The sequence below is a fragment of the Chrysochloris asiatica genome, unplaced genomic scaffold (genome assembly GCF_000296735.1).
Source record: "Chrysochloris asiatica unplaced genomic scaffold, ChrAsi1.0 scaffold00086, whole genome shotgun sequence".
NCBI classification, from domain to species: domain Eukaryota; kingdom Metazoa; phylum Chordata; class Mammalia; order Afrosoricida; family Chrysochloridae; genus Chrysochloris; species Chrysochloris asiatica.
This window is the reverse complement of record NW_006408604.1, coordinates 13,310,670-13,327,857: the sequence shown is the minus strand read 5'-3', so window position 1 is coordinate 13,327,857 and position 17,188 is coordinate 13,310,670. Positions and strand designations below refer to the sequence as shown.

At 38.6% G+C, this 17,188-nt stretch overlaps 2 protein-coding genes and 2 pseudogenes across 2 annotated transcripts; 2 read left to right on the top strand and 2 right to left on the bottom strand.

Moving 5' to 3' along the window:
- Positions 1–248: 248 nt before the first annotated feature.
- LOC102812669 (uncharacterized protein MGC39606-like) lies at positions 249–455 on the top strand. The gene has a single exon (XM_006866058.1). The coding sequence runs from the start codon at positions 249–251 to the stop codon at positions 453–455; it is 207 nt and encodes a 68-aa protein (XP_006866120.1).
- A 5,941-nt stretch (positions 456–6,396) lies between these two features.
- LOC102826390 (taste receptor type 2 member 42-like) lies at positions 6,397–7,335 on the bottom strand. The gene has a single exon (XM_006866073.1). It carries the CDS (start codon positions 7,333–7,335, stop codon positions 6,397–6,399), a length of 939 nt encoding a protein of 312 aa, XP_006866135.1.
- A 300-nt stretch (positions 7,336–7,635) lies between these two features.
- Positions 7,636–10,254, top strand: LOC102826006 (annotated as a pseudogene).
- A 174-nt stretch (positions 10,255–10,428) lies between these two features.
- LOC102825625 overlaps positions 10,429–17,188 on the bottom strand; it is a 17,143-nt pseudogene continuing 10,383 nt past the window's right edge.

Genomic DNA, 17,188 nt, shown 5'->3' with positions numbered 1-17,188 from the left:
GAGCGGGTTGGAACCGTCGACCATCGCTTATCATAGAGTGCCACGTACTGAACTCTTAATGGTGGATACCGTTAGGAACAGAGACCGGAAGGGGCAGGGACTCAGCGAAGGTGTGGCTTGGGCATTGCGAGAGAGTAGGCGCGCTTCTGGGAGACGCAGGTCAGAGCTCGGACGGCTGAGTAGCATCCTCACCTCTCCTCGTTCCAAATTTTAGCTGGGGGTCTGCGGGGCTCTGGCACACCGAATCCATGGCCACAGCAGAGGCTCCTTCAGCCTTGGTCGTCAGGGCCTTGGGCACGGCCGCGGCCTCTGGCTCGTACGGGGTCTTCTGCAAGGGATTGTCTCGCACCCTGCTTGCGTTTTTCGACTTGGCCTGGCAGCTACGCATGAATTTTCCGTACTTCTACATCGCGGGCTCCGTGATACTGAACATCCGCTTGCAGGTACACCTGTAGAGCCATGATTACATTGCTCCTATTCGGGTCCAGCCTAATGGCGGACTCTTCCTTGGTGACCAGAAGGGAAAATGGAGCTGCCTGCGGTGAGTCCCGCCATCTCGCGAGATTGCCTCCTAGGCCGTGCGCCGAGATGACGTGGAACCCCGAAGAGACGCGAAACGGGAATATGTGATTCTAGAAAAGGGGAAAGCTTTAAGACTCAGATATATTTAAGAAGCTATTACGGCCTCGGAAACCCTACATAGGGTCACTGTGAGTTGGAATTGACTCGATGACAGTGGGTTTGGGGGTTTAATTCATCCTCAAAATAAAAACGGGATGAACATCGACTTGTAAACAAAGGCGCAGAATAAATAAAGCTACTAAACTTTCCAGAAAAAAAAAAAAATTGTACAATAAACTCATGGTCAAAATAGGAAATTGATGGACTTAAAAATATATTGGATTGGATTGTAAGCATACATTGAATAATTTAAGAAGCTGAAGCTATTAGTAATAGAATATGGAAAATATATCATTTCATCATCCCACCAGAGAAAACAATGACAATGAATTCTAGGTGAATAAACCAACTGCCAGAGAGTCATCCTCAAAATAACATGTAAAGTGCTGCAGGATTTTGAACAGATGGTGCGAGTGTATGGAAATGGATTCTGTTTCAGTAGCCCTTTTAGGAGTAGTATGTGGATCAAGACCTTGGAGCCAAAGAGAAGGCAATCCAATCATAGACAAAGCTTAGCTATTCAGTTGACATTTAAATAATCATAATGTAAATGTTCATGGTTTTCATCTTTTAAGGGAATTATTTTTGTGGTTACAAAATGCAAATGTTATCTGCCTTTGATAATGTAATTGTATGGTTGGCAATTGGGGGTGTTAAGAGAGTGATAATGGTGCCCTTATAAAATGGGAAGTTGAAGAGATACTGCATACTAAATTATAAAACTAAGATTCCAGTATAAATTAAGTAGGGAAGCAAGTAGGAAAAAATAGCATTAAGTCAACAGGAAATGCCTGAAAAAAGAGACAAGGTGGGAGGTTTAAAATTGAAAAATGTAAAAAGAGTACCTGGTATTTTCAAATGTAGAAGTTAGATCGTTTTTCAGTGAGTCTGTTGTTGCATTAGTGATTTGTACATAAAATGCCTAGGCAATTATGAACCCTAATAAAAAACGTTCAAAAACTATACTACATGCCTCAACTATGAATAATACTCATATTAAAAGTCATTGGGTGCTACCGTTCATAGTCACCCTGTGTACAACAGGAGAAATACTGCCATTCCTGCACCTTCCTCACCATTGTCCCTATGTTTGAGCCTGTTGTTGCAAGCATTGAGTGATCCTTCTAATTAAGTGAACAAGGACCCTGGACTGCAGCTGCAATTTTAACCCATCAAGCCTCTCAAGGAAAAAGATATGGCAGTCTGCTTCCATAAAGATTGTGGTTAAGTGCCATGAGTCGGTTCTGAAGCATAGCAACCCTGTATGCAGACTCCTGGTGTGACGCTGCAAGATAAGCCCCAGACCTCAGGGTCAGCTGTTCAAACCCACCAGCTACTCCTTAGAAACCCTATGCAGGGTCACTGAGTCAGAACCAACTTGAAGTCACTTAACAACAAGGTTTCAGAAAACCATGTTTCTTCACGGTGTAGTTGGTGGGCTCAAACCGTGGACCTTGTGATTCACAGTACAGTTCTTAACAGCCTTTGAAATGCAGAGTATTTCTACTTTGTCCTGTAGGATTGTTAGGAGTGGAAATCTACTTGGGATGTGTGTGGTGGAGTGTCAATCAAAATCTAATGCTGAAAAATCAAGAACAATATAAACATTCAAGTGATTGGAGGAAAGAAATCAGAAATGGAAAAAAATTGTTTCTTGTTTTTTGGGTTCTTTTTTTTTCCTAGCTAGGTATTCCTTTGATTAAAAATTAACTACATCTTTTTAAAATTTCCCCCAGATAATTCTAATGTCATTGCTAGTATGAGCCACAAGAATAGAATGAGGTTGAAGTTTTAAATCAGGCAGGCATCTGTGGTCTTAGGTGACTCCATTAATCTGCCTAAACTCAGTTTCCTCAACTGTTAAAGGTCATGCCGAGAACTGAAAATAAACCTGCCTTTGTTGTTAAGTGCCTTCGAGTCAGTTCTGACCCATAGCTACCCTGTATAGGGTTTCCGAGGAGCAGCTAGTGAGCTTGAACTGCCAACCTTGCAGTTTAAACAGCTTTGCAGTCTGGTGCATTAACCCACAGCACCACACCAAACCTGCCTTAGTGCACAGTAGATAGTATTTATTATTCTAGAATATCACATTAATATGTGAGTAAAACTTAAAACTCATACATATGAAATGTCTCCTTTTCCAGTGGAGGTTCTCAGTCCCAAAAGAGACAAATAGGATACTGACTAGCTGGTTTTCATGAGATTATTTTAACTTTTCATTGATAAAAGTCAACCTTTGAAAGCATTACAAATTTAAGGCAAACAGAAATAAAGTTAATAGAAACTTGAGATTCACAGGCAAGGCCAGACCTATGTGAAAAGGTAAATAAATTATTTTTAGAATTAACATTTAAACGTGAGGCTAAGAAATAGTAGTGGAATATAGACCACAGTGCCTTGGTCTCTTGATAAGGCATTGTTGTTACTAAGTGTTTTCAAGTCAGTTCCAACCCATAGTTACCCTGTATAGGGTTTCTAAGGAGCTACTGGTGAATTTGAACCACCAACCTTGCAGTTCAAACTAACATTTCAGTCCACACCAGGACTCCAGAAAGTATGGAACACTTTACGAATTTGCCTGTCATCCTTGTGCAGGGGCCATGCTAATTATCTCTGTACCATTCCAATTTTAGTATATGTGCTGCATTGGTACCCACAAAATGGCTAAAATAGGAAATGGCCACCTGGGATTTGATCTACTCAAAAATAACTCAACTTTCAGAATTGATCAACCATCTATGAAGTGTTTTAATGAAGGTGTATTATTCATGATCCAACACAGGGCATAGATTAGTGTTGACACCATTCACAATGTCGGAGGTGAGTGGACATTGGACATGTTTTGCAGATGGCCCTCTTGTTTCTATATTTCCATTCCGGAAGTCCCAGGCTCAAAGGACATGAGGATTAATGAAGACCAGCACCCAAGCCACCTGAAACAGCAGAGATTAACAATGCCTCATCCTCTGAGATCTGTATTGACCAGCACGTTTTCACTGTGACATTTTCTTACAATAAAGTTTTAAGACAACGTGGTTTGAATGCTCTAAAATAATCTTCTCAGCTTATAAATTCTAGGGCAGGACACAGATATAAACCTATATTTTTGCTGCTGCTAAGTGCTATGTGGTCGATTCCAACTCATAACTACCCTAAGTTTTCCACAGCTCTCTATCTTTGTGGGAGCAGAAAGCCTTAGCTTTCTCCTGTGGAGCAGCTGATGGGCTCAAACCGCCAATGTTGTGATTCACAGCCTAGTGCTTACCCTACAGAGTCACTGTGCTCTCCTGATTAATTCACTACATCAAGACTATTAGTTTATTTGTGGAAGAAGTAATTGACAAGAAAACAGTGATGATCATCTTTTCCAATAGTTTTGTCCCAGCATAGGGTACAGTTCTCTCCAGATTGCACAGGACTGGCTGTGACTCTTCTTGGATCATAGTTTGGTTCTCCAACACAGACTCTCATGAAAGGGGAGGCGCAGAGCTTGGTTTCAGACTGCTACGTAAATAGGGAGAAGGCAGCATGTCAACAAGGCTTCATCTTTATAATCTAAGTAGCTGTTGGCTACACTTCTACCTGGAACAGATCCTTGTTCCATCTGTCCAAGGTTACTATATGAGAAGTGAGGACTTAATCCTAGTGAGACATTTTCTCCTAAATCCCACTATAAGAAGCAAGGATTGAACATACTTGTTTCAGTCTTTTATATCCTATTAAAAGCTTTTATTAACACTATGATGTCATTCAAAAAGCTCAAACTAAATGCATTAGTTGTTAGTGTCATTGGGCCAATCCCAACTCTTAGCGATCCTGCATGAGGTTTCGAAGGAGCAGCAGGCGAGTTTGAACTGCTGTGTGGTTAGCAGTCTAGTGCTTATCCTACAGCACAACAGGACCCCACACATGTAGTAAGCAAAGTATTTACTGTTTTTACTGAAACCAAATTATCTGCATTGTCTGAACCTAAATACAGCCATTTTGATTTCAATACCACTTCCTAAAGCAAAATAAAACCCAATTACAATGCTCCGGAAAGCTCTTAGTGCTCAGTGAGATGAATGCAGTTTTATATCTCCATGTAGATCTAGATATACATTTATCATCATCATGGATGCATGGAACCAGTACCACACAGATGTGTTCACAACATAATTTACCGGGGTAAGAGTGTATGTACTATATGAAGCCTTTTTAAGTCTTATATTCTTTCCATCATCAGATGTGTCTTAACTACTCCATGAAATTTTTGGTTTTTACTCCATGAAAATTTACAGCTACACATTTTCAACATTTATTTTCTACAATTTGGTTTATTATTATTTGCTTCTACCATCAAAACAATATGGAATTAGAAGCTTTAACAAAAATTTCTCATTTTGGGCATTTCTACATATGCTTACATTTATAATCTCTAAAAATTACTATGTTACAAGCCATTATAATCAACTAGTCTTAATATTTACATTTTCAGCTACTTTATTATAAAAGTTAAACTAGCACTATATGTTGTTATGTGCTGTGGAGTTGGTTGCAACTCATAGCGACACTGTACAGGGTTTCTGAGGCTGTAAATCTTTACAGGAGCAGAAAGCCTCATCTTTCTTCCGCGGAACAGTTAGTAGTTTTGAACAGCTGACCTTGCAGTTCGCAGCCCTATTCGTAATCAGTACACTACCAGAGCATTATATAGACACACAAATATGTCTAAAATGTACACAAATATGTGGTATTCTCTTGGAAACTTTCTGTTTTTATCCCGGGTGAGTTGATTATTTTCTATGACAAGGAACACACAATCATGGTATGACAAAATATATTCCTTACGTATATAAGGAGCTTTAAAACCTTTGTGGGGGAAAATCCATTATCTTTTCATTCCATTTTTCTATGAACTTTTGAAATCCCCTTTCACACATACATGCACACCCACGAATACATACAAACTTAAGTGTCAGAGTATGATTTTGATACTTGTACAACAGGAATATATTGTTAGGCACTTAGGGAGAATTATCTAATTTTTTCTTAGATTTAAATGATAAAGATTAGCAGTTTACAAGTCCGTTAGTTGATTTGTACCATTATGGAAATGTATATTTTAATTTCTTGAATTAGTAATATGAATAAATTTTGCCTAGGATATTGAAGATAGTCATAATTTGGGAACTTAGTTTTCCATTTTGTTTTACAAATACAGCTTATTTTTTAGTAATTTTATAATATTCAGATTATAATAGAAATCTCTTTTGTTTTAAAAATTCTGTCTGCTGTTACAAGATTATGTGCTTTCAGCATTTCTGTTCCTTTATTTATTTTTCACTTAATGCTCTACAAATGTTTTACCAACTTCAATTTAGATGTATTCAATTCTAAATAGTCATGGTTTTTTCCCTCATTTTAATTACAAGTGTAATTTAACAGCATATATAAAATTAATACATGTTCATTTAATATTCTTTAGTCTCAGATATTTCCTTGCTAGTAGCAAGAATCATAATTACAACAATGCTTGCTCTAAAAAAAAAAAAAAAAAAAAAACCCAACATGTCAGCTGGCTTTGTGAGTAAGTTGCTAGTTGATAGCCCATTATAGGAAATTTTCAGTGACGCTAAATTAATACTTTAAAGATTCTAGTTAAGAAAATTAACCTATAGAGATTTCTCATAAATTTAATTTTCTAGGATCATAGAAAATTCTAGAAAAGTCTGGTTATGAAGTTAAAGATTTTACTCTCTTCAAATGGCATTTAAAATGCCTCAGTAGTTGTAAGGCAGTCTGCCTTAGCTTGCTGTTTCCCAGAATTAGGATAAATGAATGGCCTGAAGGAAAAATAGTTAATAAAAAAATGACAAATAAAGTGGCCTCTTGTTGCTTCAATGAAAAGAAAATCCATCCTGATGATAGACTGGAAATAGAATGAACTATGAAGAGGAGAAGGAAATACATCACCATTTTCATGGCCCTTATATGGGCCACTGTGCTGAAGTCTCTTGTGTCCATAGAGTTGAACTTCAAATTCCTGATGTGTCTCACCAAGGACAGAAATAAAAGGAGCAATGAGGTCAAGGACAGAAGAAAGGGGATTAAGGAAAACAAATTAATGTTCAAGCTATTAAAATACAGAGTTTTACTTACATCTGAAGACCAAGTGAAGTTTTTTTCATGTCTTCCATAAGCTTCAATCCATAAAGTATTAAATGTGTTTATTGATAAAAAGCTGAAAAACATTAAGAACAAAGACCCCAGTAGGAGGACAAGCAGTACTCGACTGAGTCTCCTCTTCAGCCAAGCAAAGCAGGGGTGCGAGAAATGGGCTATTTTGAAGAAGTAGAAAATACTTAGGCAGGTGGCAAACCAGGTAGCTAGATGATTGGTTACTGTCCAAAAAAAATTTATAAATGTTGTTATTTCAGCAATGGCATATATATGTGGTCTTAGCACTATTACAAATAAATCAAATAGTACTATCCAAAGATAAGCAATTCTGGAGATAGCCAAACTGGTGAGGATAAAGTCAACTGATGAGATCTTGTGATTGTTGACCCAGTCAATGCAGTTAACTAGTCCAATGAATCCATTCCCTAACATTCCCGTTATGAATTCTCCTATTACCAAGGTCAGCAGGAGATTCTCAATTTCAGATGACATTTCTTTTGAAAAATATCCAGAAAACTAATACTGTGTTTCACTGACTTTAACTATCAAGATACTACAGAACAATATCTAGTTTGATCCTTTTAACTTTTGTATTAAAAATGCATTATGTAGCTCAGAAAGTTTGGCTATTGCTGTCATCTCCGTTATCTTCATGAAGGTCTTTCTGGTGTTATTTTATGCTAATTCCTAATGTGGACCTGAGATATGTGCAAGAAGATCCAGTCTCACAGACCTTAATTAAAACCTTCACATTGGTTTCAGTTAGCTACTGGTTTCCAGATTCAACAGTGAATGTGCCTACTGGTCCTTGGTATTGACAGCTTTGTGATGACATCTGACAGGGTGGCATCAGGCATGCAAATATGAGACAGATCTCTTTACAGGGATTTGTGCTTTCCTCCTGAACTGAAACGCAAGCTGATTTGGAGTCAAGTATCTTAATTTTAATAAAAAGTGTCAAATCAATTTCTGTAATTCAAAGCATGGTTCATTTTCATTTAATGAAATGTTTAATATTTGAGATAAAATTATTTTTTATAAAATAAGTATAAGAATTTAAAAAATAGCATCAAGAGTAGTATAGCAAGTACCCATAGATAAACTATTATTGAATAACAAAATTTTTACCAAAATGCAATCGGTACACAGAGGAGGCTGCTACTTTGCTACTGAGTTCAATCATTAGTTCTAGTTTCATGAGGCTAGTGACAATTGGTTTGGATATTGAAACTTGTTAACAAGGGACTTCTTAAAGAAATGGCTAAAAGGAGAAACTTTTTCAAAAAGATATAAAAGCATATACAAACAAATCAAAACCCTATGTCCATCTGAGCCATTCTTCTGAATTCCAGGAAGTTACTGGCTATTTAATTCTAAATAAAGTATTGTCAACTGAAAGGAAAACAAGAATTATTTTATTTTTTTAAAAAAAGGGGTAGAAAACAGCTTTAAAAAATAATTCTGACCTAGATCCAGAGGGCCTGGAGGAAGGTAGAATCTCTACTGAGTACTATCCAATCTGTCTAGGCTGGCCTGATGAAATGAAATGCGAATAGGTCTCTTGTGATACAATAGTGAATAATTGTTATCAGGACTGATTGTTAGGGTTGGAAATGTAAAGGTAGACATTTTGTAGCAAGGAGGGGAGTGATTAACTTTTCAGTCTAGGATCGGAGGTCCCTGGGACCATCAAGGGATAAGAGCGGAGAGCAGGACCCTACCCAGAGAAGTAGTGATGACTGAGATGCAGGCAGAGACGATGATATGGAGAGATGGTGCAGCTGGGGACTTTAGATCCAGAGAGGGAGAGGGGCTGTGTGCTGACGACCAGGGGGCAGGCTTGCAGGGTATACCCTTTGGTTGCTTGATGGTGCATGGAGGGAATTGTAACCATGGCAATGAAATGATATACCATAGAATGAATGTAAAACTAATGTTCTCCCATGTAAACTATCACATAATTCATAATAAAACATTTAAAATAAAATTTTAAAAAATAATAATTCTGTCAGACTGGTTGGCCCAAAATGTGGTAAAACTTGGGGACACCTAAGCCCATGGAAAAGGACATAGCCACGGAGGGCTAGAGCTGACAGTGAAGTGTCCAGCTGATATGAAGTGAGGGGAGATGCACAAGAACGCCCAAACTTGGCAGATAGTACCCATTTGACCTAGCCTTGATGGCATGATAACCAGAACTCACCTAGAGAAAAATAAAATAATTTTTGATAAAAGAAACAAGTGTAAATTGCTACAATTAGATGAACTTGACCTATACTTATGGATGTAGTAGCTCAAAATACCAAAGGAGAATCAAGGAGTTGTCACATCAGTTATCAATCCTATCCCCTCTGTACGCAGGGTGGACAGGGACATGCAACTTAAGCATTGGCTACCTAAAATGAGGGGGTGCTAAAAGCACAAAGTGACTAGCTTAGAAGTTTTCAAGAGGGAGTTTAATTTCAGAATGGGGAAAGATAGAGTCCCCACTGAATACTTCTCATCTTGTTTAGATGGGTCTGGTGAAAAGAGATGGGGATAAGATTCTTATGATTCAATAGTGAGAAATTGCTATCATGACTAATTGTGACTGTAACAATTGTAAAGGTAGAAGTTTTATAACAAAAGAACGAGAGAGTAGTTAATTTTATAGTACAGAAACAGAGGACCATCAAGAGAGAAGAGCATGGTTCTCCGCCTGTGCCATGCCCTGGAGCCCTAACCTTTGGCAGGTGGCAACATAGGGCCCCTACCGTGGACGTTGGAGCTCATCAAAGACATGCTGTCACCCTACTCATGGCTGGGGTTCGAGGGGCTGTGCTGTTACCAGCACGTATGGAAGAGGACCTGTTGCTTTGACCCAGCCTCATCCCAGGGATCTGAAGGACAGCGGAAATAAGCCCCCAGCTCAGCTTCCCGCAAAGTGCAATACTTGACCAAAGACCTCACAAACATCAGTCAGCACCTCCAGGTTCCCGTCCAATTCCCCCAAGGACTCCTCTCTGTGATCCTTGAAAAAGGACGCATGTCTGCCATGCACTTCTTCACCTCCTTGCACCTGGAGTGCCCCGAGATGTTGGAGGTGTCCTGCGAGCTGTGGATGCGCATCTGGTTCCCGGATGAGGACATCAGGGAGCTCCAAAGCATCCTGGCAGCCGCACAAAAGGTGAGGATGCCGGCAGAACAAGCCCAAAGGTTTCTGGAAAAGGTTTCGACACCAAAAATGAAGAACCAGCTCTAAAAGACCACCGCAGCCACCTGCAGATACGGGCCTTTTGGGCAGTCACTGTGGCTCACGTGAACGGCCAGTCCTACATGCTGTTTGGCTCAGACCGCATGGAGCTGCTGGCACACCTACTAGGAGAGCAGTGGATGGTCCCCGTGCCACCAGTCCCCAGCGCCAGACTGTAGAAGTGTCCTGAAGTGAGAGCAAGCTGCCTGTCTCACCTCTGCCACTACCCACCCAGCCCCTACCTGGGCCTGACTCAGAACAACGGAGGAACTTGTAGTTTCCCCGTGGCCCCTTCTCATGGGGTGTCTTAGCACCTTCGACAGAACTCCAAACTCGGCTACACAAAATAAATCTCAGGCATGTACAGAGCGTGCCTCCCAACTGTCCACAACTTCAAAGTCTTCGCAGTAGGAGGGGTACAGGAGTCGGAAGCATTGCCCGCCGCCGGGCTTCCTCCGCCCCATCATCCGATCCGCCCCCCACCCGCACTCCCCCCTTCTACCACAATCATGCAGAAAATGAAGCCAGATGGACTTTGAAAAAAAAAAAAAAGAAGAGCACAAGCAGAGTGTGGGACCCTATCCAGAGAAGCAGCGACACTAGAGATGGAGGCAGAGATGAGGAAGATGAGGACATGGAGATAGGGAGCAGCTGAGGACTCCGGACTCATGGGAAGAGAGGAACTGGGTGCTGGCGGCCAGGAGGCAGGCTTACAGAATGTACCATTTGGTTGTTTAAAGTATTATATATTCCTGAGTGTTTCTGTGTATACCCCCCAAAATAAAATAAAACAGGGAATGGAAGCAAAAAAAAAAAAAAAAAAAACCCCACCAACATATATTTCTGTCTTATAAGAAATTAATTAACACTAAAATGTGCTTTAAATTATTGGATGTTGGGGGTAGGGATTCCCAACAAGCAGGTAGCCCTGGCACAGTAGTTTTCAATCTTGACTGCACATTGGAATTACCTGGAGAGATTTTAAAATGTAAGAATACCTATGAACCACACCCAGGAATGCCATTGAGTAGGACTGAAATCAGTTGTAGGCACTGAGAACCCCCTGATCTGTGCCTCACAATATCTCACAGGGCCAAGCAAAAAAGTTTCTATCCACTAGCAGCAAATACAAAGATCTTTAGGGATACCACAGTGTGTGACCCACTTATCTTTGTACAACACATTCCTTGTACAACACATTCCATATTCAGCCAGTGTCTCCAGTGCTGAATAGAGTTGACAAATAACTTTAGCACCATGAAGGAAAATATTTTTTCCTTATTGTTAACTCTATTTCCAGTGCCTTCAAAAGGGCTTGTCAAAGAAGTGGTGGTGGTTGGTGGTTATGTGCCATGGAGTCAGTTCCGACTCATTGCGACCCTGTAGAGGGTGTCCAAGGCTATAAATCTTTATGGGAGCAGAAAGCCTCATCTTTGTCCTGGAACAGCTGGTAGTTACGAACTGCTGATCTTGCGGTTCACAGGCACTATACTACCAGAGCTTCTTTGTCAAAGAATGGACCCTCAACTATTTGTTAGAGGAATGAGTGCTACTTTAGTTGATAATCCTACTGGGAACACAGAAAAACAAAAAGCAAATAAGACTTCATTATGAGACTCTAAAAATAGAATGTAAAAAGAAACTCCTTAAAACTAGACAAAAATATAAAAACTTAAGAACTCACTATTTCTGTGTTGTTGTTAGGTGCCATCAAATTGATACTGACCCTATGCCCAACAGTATGAAACACTGCCCAGTCCTAGGCCAACCTCAGAATCATTGCTACGTTTGAACCCATTGACACTGTCACTTTGCCAGTCCATTCCACTGGGAGTCTTCCTCTCTTTCTCGGGCCCTCCACCTTGCCAAACATGATATCCTTCAAGGACTGGTCCTTCCTGATAATATGTCCAAAGTATGAGAGATAAAGTCTGGCCATCCTGGCCTCTAAAAAGCATTCTGGCTGTAAATTCTAACGTGGATTGGTTTGTGCTTTTACAGTCCATGGTACTTTTAATATTCTCCTCTGACACCATAACTCAAATGCATCAATTCTACGGTCTTCCTTATTCACTGTCCAACTTTAACATATATTTGAGGTTATTGAAAATCCCATGGCTTGGGTCAGGCACCTCTTAGTCCTCAAACTGACATTTTTGCTCTTAAACACTTTAAAGAGGTCTTGTGCAGCAACTTTGTCTAATGCAATACGTTGTTTGATTTCTTGACTGCTGCTTCCATGATTACTGATAGAAACAAAATGAAGTCTTTGACAATTTCAATCTTATCTCCCTCTATCTGGATGTTGTTTATTGGTCCAGGGGTGGGGGCTTTTGTTTTCTTTACATTGAGATGCAATCCACACCGAAGACTGTGGTCTTTGATTTTTATGAATAACTATTTTAAGTCCTCTTCACTCTCAGCAAGCAAGGTTGTATCATCTGCATATCTCAGGTTGTTAATAAGTCTTCCTCAAATCCTAATGACCACATTTTTCTTCATACAATCCAACTTCTTGAATTATTTGCTAGCATGCAAATTGAATAAGTATGGTGAAAGAATACAACCCTGGTGCACACCTTTCCTAATTTTAAACCATGTGGTGTTCCCATGTTCTATACGAACAACAGCTTCTTGGTCTATGTACAGGTCCTGCACGTACCATCCTGTTGGTTTTGACTCATATTATCTCTATTCACAACAGAATGAAACACTGCCTGGGTCTATGCCATCCTCACAATTTTTATGTTTTATCCCATTATTGCTACCACTGTGTCAGTCCATCTCTTTGGATATCTTTCTGTTTTTCGCCAACCTTCCATTTTGTCAAGGACATGTCCAAAGTAGAGAGACCCATGGGTGGAAACAATCAAAAGCAACCCGTTCATGCTCAATAATACTTAAAGGAAACAAATAGGGAGTCCTGGTGTGGCGCTGCAGGATAATGCATTGGACCGTAAGGTCAGTTTGAGCCACAGGTCAGCAGTTCAAACTCATCAGCTGCTCCTCAGAAACCCTATGTCACTATGAGTCATATTGCCACACCAGGACTCCTGGTAGCGTGTTGTTGTTAAGTGCTGTCAAGTCAATTCTGACCCTTAGCAACCCTGTATAGGGTTTCCAAGGAGCAGCTGGTGAACTTTAACCAATGACCTTGTAATTCAAATGACTTTGCAGTCTGACGCAATAGCCCACAGTGCCACACCAGGACTGTGGTTACAAATCAGGCTGCTAATCTCACAGTCAGCTGTTCAAAACTACCAGCTGTCCCATGGGAAAAAGATGAGGCTTTCTGCTCCCGTAAAGATTTACAGCCTCAGAAACCCTGTACAGGGTCGTTATGAGTCGGAACAGACACCATGGCACATAACCACAACAATAATAAGGATGGTGAGGGACAAAACCAATAGATGTGAAAATTGATCCTTCTCAAAGTTTCTTCATTAAATTATTCTCTTAAAAAGAACTCTGGAAATTCTATCTGTGAAAGTAATACATTTGCTTTTTGCAGGCAGTTTTAAGATGCATAGTACCCTCGGGGTAATCCCTCTCAGTTTACTGTTTCCCAGAATCAGAATAAATGAGTGACCTGAGGGAAAGACAGTTAATGCTAACATGACAAACTTTATGATTATGTTACTCTGAAGTGTAAAGGTCAACCAATTTGCTGTTTGCATGGAAAAAAAGTGAATGATAAAGAGGAAGAGGAATGACAGCACCATTCACATGGCCTTTTATGGACCTCAGTGCTGAAATCTCCAGAACCCAGGGCATTGAGTTGCAAACTCTTGGTGTGTCTCACCAAGGATAGATATAACAGGAACAATGAGGTCAGAGACAGAAAAATGGGGATGAAATAGGTCAAGCTAAGAAGAATCAGGTATTTGGTGTAGAGTGGTTTACTGTTATCTAAATATAAAGTCAAATTACTTCTATCTACCTTTAGGCATTCAACCAGAAATCATTAAACATTTCTAGCAACCAAAAATCAAAAGTCAGCAAGAACAAAGAGAACATAAAAAGCATGAGAATCACTCTGTTGACTCTCCACTTGAGCCAGAGGAAAAGGGAGAGGGCGAAGTGAGCTATCTTCAGGAAGTACAAAATGCCTAGGTAGGTGGCAAACCAGATAGTTAAGTGATCCATCATTTTCCAAAGCATACTAATCAGTTTTGCTACTTTATAAGTGACATATAGTTCTGGACATAATATCCTTATGAATATATCAAATAATAATACCAACTACTGAAAGATTCTAGAGGTAGTCAAGAAGATGAGAATGAATTCAGCTAGGAGATCTTTTGGTTCTTGACCCATTCATAACTGTTTACCAGTTCAATGAACCCATCAACCAACATTCCAATAATATATTCTCCTACAACCAATATCAAAATGACTTTATCCAAACCAGAGATCGTTTCTGTAGTAGGAAATTCAAATTTCTAAAAACATGTTTCATTGATAAATCTACAGGCAAACTGTTGAAGAACAGCAACCATTTCCGATGTCTTTCTTCACTGCTTTTATTGCAACAGAACCTCCTGATGTTGGATACAATCTCACTCATATTTAAGGAAAGCTTTCTCTCTGGTTTTACTGTAAGCTTGATCTTAATCCAGAAAGGTCAGTTAAAAAGTATAGTCTGTCACATAATATTCACGAAAACATTTTCACTTATTTAAGAGTTACTAACTTATAAACCAATTTGTATGCCCATTTATCATTTGCTCCGACTAAACTTTGCCATTTATGGTAATGATTAAAATGTTTAAGTCAAATAAGCTAACATGCAAATATGGGTCAGATACGTTTTCACTGATTTGTACATTCCTCCTCATTTGAAACACTATACCACTTGGATCTAAGTATCTTCATTGTTTTTATGAAAATTTCTAAAAATAATTTAATTATTATTCAATGGGTAGATTTTGTGAGTGTCTGATATGTGTCAGACCCTTTTGTGAAACACACAGAAAGAAACAATGAGATAAAATCAAATGCAATGTGGAACAGAAAAGTCAACTACAACCATTACTTTGGTGAAGGCAAGGATAGTGACATTTGCCTGGATTTTGAAGTTACTCAAATTTCATTAGGAAATTGACAGATGATATCTTGGACTAATACAAAGATATATGAAAAGATATCAAACTGACTTTTTTTAAATCAAGGTCCTTTATCTGACATTTACTATAATTTCAACCTAAGTGTTCCTCAGGTACCTCAGAATACTTTGTTTAAATGTTCTAAATTAAACAAATTGTGTAGTTTGGTGTTTTACCTTGTTCATGTTCTGTATTTTTTTTGCCAGAAACATATGCTCAGCAGCAGATGTTTAGTGCTTCAACAGAACAGGACCACCAGTTATCCAAAGCAACGAACCATACATGTCAACTGTATAGGACACAAGGAAAACCAATCACCACAGTGCAAGGGAACAGGAAAGATAGTAAAAGAAATGGATACCAGCTTTAGCGTGTGAGAATGTGCCATTCTGAAATAAAGTCCACATAGGATCACAGGGGCACTCATGCATACGGTTGTTTAAACTATAAGTCCCCTATCACCTTAACACCTTCATTAGCATCTGTCTCCTACAAACCCTTCCCATATTATTGAAACTCTATCTTGGTGGGTCTCTTGGGAGCATACTATTTCTCTCTAATAAATAAAAGGTGGGGGTTAGATAATTGAGTCTAATTTTTACTACATCCAAATTAATGCAGGCTTATTCCAGTGACTTAAATACAAACCTTCATGGAGAAGTGCAACAATTTCACTTTTACATGAGAACTAAGTTTACAGATTCAGGAAAGGCAATTTTACACACATAGGCGTGTGTGATTCCATTAAGAAATATAAAGTACATTGCAATTTCCCAATGTCAAAATGCATTACACATATTCCTAACTTTAATAATCACAAACTACACAACAGAAAACTCATTTTTATCCCTAAAGAAACTCAAAAAACCTTTGTCTACAACAATGATTCAAGAAAGACTTGATTCATTATCCTTATTAAGTGTTAAAGTAGATATTGTTTAGCTGCATAATTGTGAGAAAATCAATGAAGAATTTGTAAGAGCATGGAAGAGAAGTGTTTTTAATTATAACGTGTTAGAGATACAAGAACTGTCTAAAAATAGAATATAGTAATTTGTTGTAATATTTGTTTTTTGATCATTATATTTTCTCTTTCCATTTGTTCATTTATATTTATATTACAAAGCAAGCATCAAAATCAAAGTTTGAATTGTTTAAAACAAAATTGGTAAAAGTCAAATTTTCACTATGGGAGATTAACAAAAATTTATATTGTTGAAAAACTAAGGTCTCTCACTCATTTTCTTTGATGTAGAATATGTGGGATATTCTTTTTTATGAGAAAAAAAAAAAGAGTAGTGTTCAGTAAAAGTCTTAATACTCCTCATCCACAATTTTATAATCCACTTTATCTCATTCTGCTAAAATGGTATATACCACTTGTGCATTTAATTGATAATAGTACATTTTTGCTGCTATTAAGTACCTTTGAGTTGGTTCTGACTCATAGCAATCCTGTATAGGATTTCTGGGAAATAGGTAGCGAGTTTGAACCATTGACCCTGAAGTTCAAACCGACCTTATGGTTGAGTGTTTATCCGATAGTGCCCCCATTACATTATAGGTAGCTAAGACAAATACACCTGCATGCATGTATATATATATATAAGGATAAGTAAAAAATATTGCTACAAAATCATAGAAAAATTTGTTTTTAAAGACACCAAAATATAAAGCTATTGTTTCTTGATATATTCTCCATCTAAGTCTATAAGTTTCTGAAGGTGGTGTTCCCATCTCTCTAACCATTCCCTGATATTTTAGGAATTAGTAAGTTGAAATGGACAGGTATTCACTGTTTTGAATCCAACAATCATATGGTATACTATGCTGGGAATCACAAATTAAAGAGGAATGACATCACATTCATTGTCAAAAAGAACATATCAAAATCTACCTTGAAATACAATGCTATCTGTGATAGGATATCTATACACCTACAAGCAAGACAAATGGTTTAAAATTTAAAAAGGTGTGTGTCAAGGTTGTATTCTTTCACCATACTTAT

What these genes read in the sequence shown, in the direction of transcription:
- LOC102812669 (XM_006866058.1), top strand. Translation starts at nt 249, where the DNA reads ATGGCCACAGCAGAGGCTCCTTCAGCCTTGGTCGTCAGGGCCTTGGGC.
- LOC102826390 (XM_006866073.1), bottom strand. Translation starts at nt 7,335, where the DNA reads ATGTCATCTGAAATTGAGAATCTCCTGCTGACCTTGGTAATAGGAGAA.